This window comes from Neoarius graeffei, chromosome 22, assembly GCF_027579695.1.
Source record: "Neoarius graeffei isolate fNeoGra1 chromosome 22, fNeoGra1.pri, whole genome shotgun sequence".
Classification (NCBI taxonomy): Eukaryota; Metazoa; Chordata; class Actinopteri; order Siluriformes; family Ariidae; genus Neoarius; species Neoarius graeffei.
The window spans coordinates 43,153,630-43,164,044 of NC_083590.1; the positions used below are offsets into that span (position 1 = coordinate 43,153,630).

Sequence of the window (10,415 nt, forward strand, 5' to 3'; positions counted from 1 at the left end):
TACAGGAGACATAAAAAACTGAATAAAACTCTGAAATAAGCTGAGAAGCCAGTAAAAGTTGTTCTATTATTAGCTTGGTCAGTTAAATATCCATCAAAATAGCTAATTACAGCATTATATTAGCATAAATTGCAAAAAAAAAAAACATCCTTGAGAACTGACCTAAATTGTCACGTAGCAGGTTTTGCACTGACAGCGACTTTATGCTTGAATGCAGTGTTTTCCTTTCTCCAAACATAGTGCTTCTCATTTAAACCAAAAAGTTCTATTTGGGTCTCATCCATCCACAAAACGTTTTTCCAATAGCCTTCTGGCTTGTCCACGTGATCTTTAGCTAACTGCAAATGAGCAGCAATGCTTTTTTTGGAGAGCAGTGGCTTTCTCCTTGCAACCCTGCCATGCACACCATTGTCATTCAGTGTTCTCCTGATGGTGGACTCATGAACATTAACATTAGCCAATGTGAGAGAGGCCTTCAGTTGCTTAGAAGTTACCCTGGGGTCCTTTGTGACCTCACCGACTATTACACGCCTTGCTCTTGGAGTGATCTTTGTTGGTCGACCACTCCAGGGGAGGGTAACAATGGTCTTGAATTTCCTCCATTTGTACACAATCTGTCTGACTGTGGATTGGTGGAGTCCAAACTCTTTAGAGATGGTTTTGTAACCTTTTCCAGCCTGATGAGCATCAACAACACTTTTTTTGAGGTCCTTAGAAATCCTTTTTTCGTGCCATGATACACTTCCACAAACGTGCTGTGAAGATCAGACTTTGATAGATCCCTGTCCTTTAAATAAAACAGGGTTCCCACTCGCACCTGATTGTCACCCCTTTGCTTGAAAACACCTGACTAATTTCACCTTCAAATGAACTGCCAATCCTAGAGGTTCACATACTTTTGCTACTCACAGATATGTAATATTGGATCATTTTCCTCAATAAATAAGTGAGCAAGTATAATATTTTTGCCTCATTTGTTTAACTGGGTTCTCTTTGTCTACTTTTAGTTCTTGTGTGAAAATCTGATGTTTTAGGTCATTTATGCAGCAATATAAAAAATTCTAAAGGGTTCACAAACTTTCAAGCACCACTGTGTGTGTATATACACACACACTATGTGTGTAATTTTATATATATATATATATACACACACACACTAAATAAATGTGTGTCGCACCACAGGATGCTCTGTATGTGTGTGTACATTATACAAGTCCTGTCCAGTGTAGTCCATTAAATCTAGTTATTATTGGGCCTTATGGCTGATAGACTGCTGTTGCTACATGCTAAAATGTTTGTTTATAGCTTGTGCAATCTGCTTTTCTTGGTAAATATCCCTGCCCTTTAGCTGTTTGTTGTACTGTGCACCAGCTGAATTGATCTGAAGTTAAACATGCTAAATGCTTTTTGAGAGTCATGTAGATAAGACGACAGAAATCAGGAATGTACGTACGGTGGCTTGAGAGGTCAGCAAGAGTATGTGGGTGCAATTGGTCTTAAGTGATCAGTCTCATTAAATCAGTCTCATTAATAATACCATTAATTTTGGTGTTTAATAATAAATTACCAAACAGCTAAATTATGGTGTATTTCAAATTATTATGATCACTACTGATGCAGCAATAATGTATTACTTACCGTATTACATAGACACTACAGCCAATAGCATTCATATACACTTGGGTGAAGGCAATTTGGAGTTCTTTGAGATTGTGTGACTTCCAGGATACAGTAGCAAACAGACAAGCATAGTTTAACAGAATAATTGAATTTATTATAACGATACTAAATGGGTAATAGCAGTTGAATACATTCAATATGGTCAGCAGCAATATGTATACAAGGCACAAACAGTGAGGTGTGTGTGTGTGTGAGAGGGAGAGAATGTGCTGTAAAGTTTGGAATGTTATCTAAGGTGTTGGGGGGAAGGGAAAATCACCTCGTGGTCTTCTTGAGACAAAGGAATTCGTCGTGGTTGCAAATCCCACTTTATAACATTACCAAATCCACTGAAATCTTGATGAGGTCAAAATGTGTGTAATAATGAAATTAAGGGATGTTAGAGAAGATAGAAAAAGAGCATGCAACAACCTATCTATTAAACAACGGAGAGAACAATGTAGAACCACAATGATCAACTCGACACACTAAGTGTCTACAGTGTGCACAATTAAACAGTTTGAGTTTAAATTCACACTACTTCATAAAGCTAATTCCTAAGACTAGCTTGCCCAAATGCCAGCCTTACTTCCAATATCTTGCTCCTATGCAGGAAATGCAGAGATGTCCCGAAGCTTCGTCATTCGTGAGGAAAAGTCTCTGACGATAATGTACACAGTGATGAAGTCAGAAGGAATCCAGTCGCTTCTAACTTTTAATTAACTGCTTGGGCTGCAGTTGTAACGTTACTTATAATAAACAAATAAAGGCTATTTATTGTACCAGGAAGGTTCTAAGATCAAAAGCAACAGGTCATAATATGATAAAGGTTCGGTCAATGAAATATTACACTGCTGAGGTATTCTGTGAAAGACTGTCTATGATTGATTGGTCGAGTGTGTTAAACTGTATGAATGTTGATCAAGCTTGGCGTAACTTTACAACCATGTTTATCTGTGTGTTGGATAGTATCGCTCCTGTTAAATCTATCTCTGTGAAACACCGTACTGAGCCTTGGGTCAGTACTGAGATCTTGGAGGCGATCAACAGAAGAGATCAAGCTTTGAAGGAGTCCAAGAAATCAAATGATCAGTCTGAATTCAAACGTCTTCGGAATAAGGTTAATCGAATGATAGACAAGGCAAAGGTGGATTATTATAAAAATAATCTTCAATTAAATCATAATAATCCCAAAAAAACCTCTGGCAGCTGTGTAAACAGCTTGGTTCTTCCAAAAAACAAAAATCCAACTTTTTAATAGGTCTCAAAATTGATGGGATTGTATCTTTTAATCTTACAGCAGTGGTGTTAAAATTTAATTCCTTTTTTACCACCATTGCTACAATTCTTGTAGATTCCCTCCCCATACCTTCTGGTACATTTGGTCAAAATCACATAATTTTTATAAAACTTTCGGAGTTCAGCAGGACGCTTTTGCTTTGTCTACCATCGAGGTTTTTGAGGTGTGTAAAATGCTGAGGACTCTGGACTCGTCGAAGGCCACAGGTCTGGATAATATCCCCGCCCGATTTGTGATTGATGCAGCAGAGCTTATTGCTCCAAGCATCACTCATATAATTAATATTTCGATCCAAACGGGCAAGTTTCCCAAATTATTTAAAATAGCTAAAGTAATCCCCTTGTACAAAAAAGGTTCAAAAACAGACTGTGGTAACTATCGGCCAGTCTCTGTCCTCAGTATTTTGTCAAAGGTGCTGGAAAGGGTTGTTTACAACCAGTTGTATGAATACTTACAAAACAATGGTTTATTGTATCATCTTCAATCAGGTTTCCGTCAATCATATTCTACCGATTCATGCTTAATATACCTAACAGACTACCTTAAAGGTGAGATTGATCAAGGTAGATACTGTGGTATGGTTCTTTTAGAGCTACAAAAAGCATTTGATACGGTTAATCATGAGATTTTGTTGTACAAACTAAAGGCAATCGGAAGTTGTGATAGCGTCGTTGCATGGATGCGTTCATATTTAACTGGTCGAGAACAAAGAGTGTCTGTAAATGGTGTTTTGTCGGAAACGGCAGCTATAACCTGTGGTGTACCTCAGGGTAGTATTCTCGGTCCATTGTTGTTTTTACTCTATGTCAATGACATGAAATCAGCTGTCAACTGTGAGTTACTTTTATATGCAGATGATTCTGCTCTTTTGGTGTCAGACAAAGATGTACAGGTCAAATCAAATCAAATCAAGTTTATTTGTACAGCGCTTTTAACAATAAACATTGTCGCAAAGCAGCTTTACAGAATTTGAACGACTTAAAACATGAGCTAATTTTATCCCTAATCTATCCCCAATGAGCAAGCCTGTGGCGACGGTGGCAAGGAAAAACTCCCTCAGACGACATGAGGAAGAAACCTCGAGAGGAACCAGACTCAAAAGGGAACCCATCCTCATTTGGGCAACAACAGACAGCCTGACTATAATATTAACAGTTTTAACAGGTATAACCCTCAACTGTCCTCATGGGGCCGTCCTTCACAGGAGTGGGGCGATAAAACTCCGACCAGACACAGGGCACCAGGATGGATCAAGCAGGTCCGAGGGGCAGAAGAGGCCAGCATCTCAATCCCAGGATCAATATGTAACTCAGAGGGACAGATGGGGGGGCGGGGGGGAGAGAAAGAAAACACGTTGTTAGGTATGCCCTAAAAATGACAAGTATTAAATCTGTGTGGTAGGCTCGCAGAGACGAGAGTCTTTACATCAGGCATGTAGGTATGCCTGGTGCCTGGTGCCATTGGTTAGGTATGCCCAATGGCATGTTAATATGGTAAAAAATATATCATGACCTGCTCTGGCTGGATGCTTGATTGGGTGATGGGAGCACACTCCTCAGCAATGATGAGATGCAGATGGGACCGTTAGGCCTGGCCAAGACAATTCAGTTACATTTAACCGGGTCTGGGACATGCGACAGAATGTCTGACGGCCGATTCCCTGCAGGCTACGATAGCCAGTCGAGGTCCCCACCGTCTCCACCAAAAGATTTCCTGTTGACTCCATGTAACTCAGAGGGACAGATTTGGGGTGGGGGGGGGAGAGAAAGAAAACACAGGTGGTTAGGTATGCCCAATGTCACCTGAATAAGTAGGAACAGTATACATATTGCACCGAGTACAAGCAGGTCATCGAACAGGTCATCGAACAATCTCTGAGTACCGAGCTATCCAATGTGTACGAGTGGTTAGTCGATAACAGATTGTCTCTCCATCTAGGTAAAACGGAATCAATCCTTTTTGGCTCAAAACCAAAAATCAATAAAATTCAAAATTTAAATATACAATGTAATAGTAAACAAATTATTCCAAAACTCAAAATAAAATATCTTGGTGCAATCATTGATAATTACGTTTCTGGCAAAGATATGGCCCAATCAGTTATTCAAAAGGTCAGCTCCAGGACCAAATATCTGGCTCGTAAATCAAAATACCTGGATGGCGAGACGATGAAGTTATTGGCTACTGCTCTGGCTCAGTGTCACTTCGACTATTCGTGTTCTTCTTGGTACAGTGGTCTTACTAAAAAAACTAAGCACAAACTTCAAACGTGTCAAAATAAGTTAATTCGTGTTGTATTAAAACTCCATCCTCGTACCCACATTACTCCTGCCCACTTTATTCAACTTAATTGGTTACCAATAGAAAAACGTGTTGTCCAATTAAAGCTAAATCATGTTCATCAAATTGTAAATAATACCTCCCCTTCTTATCTCTCTTCGTTTTGTACCAATGTCAGCCAAGTCCATAACATCCGAACTCGAGCAAGTGTCGGGTCACTGGCCTTACCCAGATTTAAGACCACACTGGGTAAGAGTACATTCAGGTACACAGGAGCTGCAGACTGGAATAGCCTACCCACAAGTGTTCAAACGCTCACCAATAAACAAATGTTTAAGAAACAAGTCAAAAGGTTTTTATTAGAATCATTAAAAATGGACTCTCTCATGTACTTTTAATATGTTTGTAAATTGTTATTCAATTTCTGTGATAACAATTGTGATATTTTGTGATATATAAAATGTGATATTTATATTTCTTAAATTTATTTATTAATAATATTATTAATGTTATTTTTATACACTTTGTTTACTTATACATTTTTGTAATTTTTGTCCTCTATCATATTGTCACCATTTTGTAATTTTTTATGAGGACCACAATGGAAATAAGTCATTTTATTAGACTTTTTTGTGTCATCCTCGTTTTTTTTTACGTCTTTACAGTAATTAAATGTGTACTTTATTGTAAATGTACATGTGGAAAACCTAAATCAAATCAAATCTCGCTCACATTATCTTGCATAACGTTAACAAACAATGATAGCCTTTTCCTAAGATATGCAGCCAGCTAACTCATTGTTGATGGTGGTGGCAGTTCTTCGCCTAATGACCTTTTTAATTAGATCAAGCTGCTATAATGATGCAAATGAAAAACCATCAACAATGTGTTAGCTGGCTGCATATCTTAGGAAAAGGCTATCATTGTTTGTTAACGTTATGCAAGGTTTGATCACTACATTACCTGAAATATTCTGCCGATTTTGTCCAGAGTCATGTCATCCTCTTTCAGGGTGACCCTCCTAGCACCTTTGTACACCACAAAGGATGTGTCCATCTGGTCCATCTCCACTGTTAAATGTCAATGACTGCTCGTCCACGTTGTTGGGGCCGAGGCTACTTTTTCCGCTTGCGCGAGCAGTAGAAAAGCACAGTGGGAAATGGGGACCAATAATCGTAAATTAGAGTTATTATTTCGTTTTGGTTTCCCTGTTTATTATTTGTTCTGTTTTGAGTTGGAAAAAGGAAAACAAACACCAATCCCTCATTTTTTTTGTCATACAGAAAAACAGGAAAACGAAATATTGAGTGTTTTTTTTTTGTTTTTCGTTTTCCAGATTGAATGGAATACTTGAATGATCGGATGATACACGGATCCGGGAGCCAGGCCTAGGATAAGATTCAAAACCCTCCAGCTAGACAAAGAAAATAGAGGATTGGCATTGCCAAGCTTTAGAGCAGGGGTGTTCAAATTGATCCATAAAGGGCCGTGTGGCTGCAGGTTTTCATTCCAGCCATGCAGCAGCACCCTGATTTGGCTTATTCAATCAACTGACACACCCACCCTTTAATCAAGGGTGGGTGTGGCTGCAAGTATTTGACTGTGTGAAGACAGTTCAGTTGATTGAATGAGCCAAGTCAGGTGTGCTGCTGCATGGCTGGAATGAAAACCTGCAGCCACACGGCCCTTTATGGATCAATTTGAACACCCCTGCTTTAGAGAGTACTACTGTGCCACACAGTTAAGATACATAGTATATTGATGCTCCCCGGGTCATCAAGCCAGGTGGAGGGACATTGAGATGAGCCTGGGTCAGGCCCCTCCACAGTCAAGGTTAAGTGGAAAAGAGCTTAAGGGTGAATCTTAAAGGTGAAAACTTGATCATGAGAGAAACGTTTGAAATATGGTATGATGTGGTTAAAAAGTACAAGTTAACAGGGGACTGTAAGCTGTTGATTTGGCCTTCTCACTCCTCCAGGTTCAGACCGGGAATGTTAGACAAGACCTTCCAAAAGTGGAGAGACAAAGGAATAACAGCTATATGTACACTGGTAGATAAGCAATATTTTAAATCATTTAGACAACTTAAAAATGAGTTTGGACTGGAAAGTGGAGATTTATACAGATACCTTCAATTGAGACACTTTTATGAGACAGAAATTAAGAAGGAAATCTCATTAGAAGGGAATGATGTGATTGAAGTGTTAACAGGTGCGTTCAAGCAAACTCCCTTAAGAATTGTCTCTAAACTGTACAAGGGTTTATTGAAGCAACAGGGAAGAAATACAGAGTATATAAAAGTGAAATGGGAAAAAGAATTCAAGATTGAGTTGTCTGGGAGTGATTGGCAGTCCATATTTAAGACCCAACATACTTCAACAAGCTCTAAAAAATGGAGGGAGTTCAGTTGGAAAAATTTAACGTTTTTTTATTACACCAAAAATTAAAAATAAACAATTAGGGCAACAACAATACTGTTGGAGAAATTGTGGGCAACTGAATGCCAACCATTCTCATATATTTTGGTCATGTATGAAAATACAGTCATTTTGGGAGGGAGTTTTAAGAGTCATGGGTGAAATTTTTGGATATAATATTCCTAATGATCCTCGGTGTATATATCTAGGACTGATACCAGTTGATGTAATAGGTAAAGAAGACATATACCTGTTCAAGATTCTATCACTTGCAGCTAAGAAAGCCATTACAAGGAGCTGGCTGAGAGCTGACCCACCTGGACTGAACCACTGGCTGGACATTGTAGAAGAAATTCGATCAATGGAACAAATGACCTACAGTCTTAGAGTCAAAACAGAGCTGTATGCTGTAAGATGGACAAAATGGCTTTTTTATGTCACAAAGTAGTGTTTAACCCCCCTGTGTTTTTGTATGTCTATATCTGTTTTTACTGTTTGAAAAAATAAAGTTTAAAAAATGTGTAAAAAAGAGGTTTTAAAAAGCACAGATGTTTAAAATGTGTAAAAAAAGATGTTTTAAAAAAGCACAGATGTTTAAAATGTGTAAAAAGATGTTTTAAAAAAGCACAGATGTTTTAAAAAAAAGCACAGATGTTTAAAATGTGTAAAAAATGTTTTAAAAAGCACAGATGTTTAAAATGTGTAAAAAAAAAAGATGTTTTAAAAAAGCACAGATGTTTAAAATGTGTAAAAAATGTTTTAAAAAGCACAGATGTTTAAAATGTGTAAAAAAGATGTTTGAATAAAGCTCATATGTTTAAAATGTGTAAAATTAAAAAAAAAAAAAAAAAAAAAAAAAAAAGCACAGATGGGGGGCATCATGGCTCAGGTGGATAAAGTGCCATACCATAAATCCGGGAACCTGGGTTCGATTCCGGCCCAAGGTCATTTCCCAATCCCTCCCCGTCTGTCTCTACAGTGTCCTATCCAATAAAGGTGAAAAAAGCCCCAAAAAAATCTTTAAAAAAAAAGCAGAGATGTTTAAAATGTGTAAAAAATAAAAATGTGTACAACAACCATTTTTTTTTAAATACGAATGGAACATTAAGTATAGCAACAACAAAAATTGTAAGGGGGGGGGCGCTGTTGTTTATTTGCTCTCTGAGGGGGGGGCTGACTCTCCCACACTTTGAAAACCCCTGAGCTAGACGATTTCAACGCACCCTATGACATCATTCTCCGCCTAATCAGATTTTCAAAGTGAAGGTAGAGTGACCCCGTCCTAGAACTGCCACCTTATTGTGGTGGAGGGGTTTGTGTGCTTGAATGATCCTAGGAGCTATGTTGTTGGGGGCATTATGCCCCTGTTAGGGTCTCCCAAGGCAGACAGGTCCTAGGTGACAGGCCAGACTAAGAGCAGTTCACCAAAACCCTTATGGATAAAATAAAATCAAGGACCGTGACATTGCCCAGTATGGCGCAGCCAGGGCCCCACCGTGGAGCCAGGCCCGGGGTTGGGGCTCGTATGCGAGCGCTTGGTGGCCGGGCCTTTGCCCACAGGGCCCGGCCAGACTCAGCCCGAAGTGGTGACGTGGGCCCGACCTCCTGTGGGTTCACCACCCACAGAGGTAGCCATAGGGGACTGGTGCAGTGTGGATTGGGCGGGAGTCGAAGGCAGGGACCTCGACGACCTGATCCCCGAACATAGCAGCTAGCTGTTGGGACATGGAATGTCACTTCACTGGGGGGGAAAGAGCCTGAGCTTGTGCAGGAGGTTGAGAGGTACCAGCTAGAGATAGTTGGGCTCACCTCCACGCACAGCTTGGGCTCTGGAACCCAACTCCTCAAGAAGGGCTGGACTCTCCACTTCTCTGGAGTTGCCCATGGTGAACGGCGGCGGGCTGGTGTGGGCTTGCTTATAGCTCCCTAGCTCAGCCGCCATGTGTTGGAGTTTACCCCAGTGAACGAGAGGGTCGCCTCTCTGCGCCTTAGGATTGGGGAGAGGGCTCTTGCTGTTGTTTGTGCTTACGGGCCGAATAGCAGGATAGAGTATCCAGCCTTCTTGGAGTCCCTGGGAGAGGTACTGAGAGGTGCTCAGACTGGGGACTCCATTGTTCTACTGGGGGACTTCAACGCTCACGTGGGCGACGACAGTGACACCTGGAGGGGCGTGATTGGGGGGAACGGCCTCCTCGATCTGAACCCGAGTGGTGTTTTGTTATTGGACTTCTGTGCTAGTCACGGTTTGTCCATAACAAACACCATGTTCGAGCATAGGAGTGTCCATAAGTGCACATGGCACCAGGACACCTTAGGTCGGAGGTCGATGATCGACTTTGTTGTCGTTTCATCTGATCTCCGGCCCTATGTCTTGGACACTCGGTTGAAGAGAGGGGCTGAGCTGTCAACTGATCACCACCTGGTGGTGAGTTGGATCCGCTGGCGGAGGAGGAAGCCGGACAGACCTGGCAGGCCCAAACGTATGGGGAGGGTCTGCTGGGAACGTCTGGCCGAGCACTCTGTCGGGGAGGTCTTTAACTCCCACCTCCGGGAGAGCTTCTCCCAGTTTCCGAGGGAGGTGGGGGACATTAAGTCTGAGTGGACCATTTTCTCTGCCTCCATTGTCGACGCGGCTGTACGGAGCTGTGGCCGCAAGGTCTCCGATGCCTGTCATGGCGGCAATCCCCGAACCCAGTGGTGGACACCGGAAGTAAGGGATGCTGTCAAGCTGAAGAAGGAGTCCTATCGGGCCATGTTGG

General features: G+C 41.0%; 1 protein-coding gene across 1 annotated transcript in view; it reads right to left on the reverse strand.

The window, feature by feature from the left end:
* LOC132870316 (centrosomal protein of 55 kDa-like) overlaps positions 1-6,304 on the reverse strand; it is an 85,150-nt gene extending 78,846 nt beyond the window's left edge. The window contains exon 1 of the mRNA XM_060903947.1: positions 6,203-6,304. Coding sequence (XP_060759930.1) covers positions 6,203-6,304 — 102 coding nt within the window. The remainder of the gene's footprint in view (positions 1-6,202) is intronic.
* Between the last annotated feature and the right edge of the window lie 4,111 nt (positions 6,305-10,415).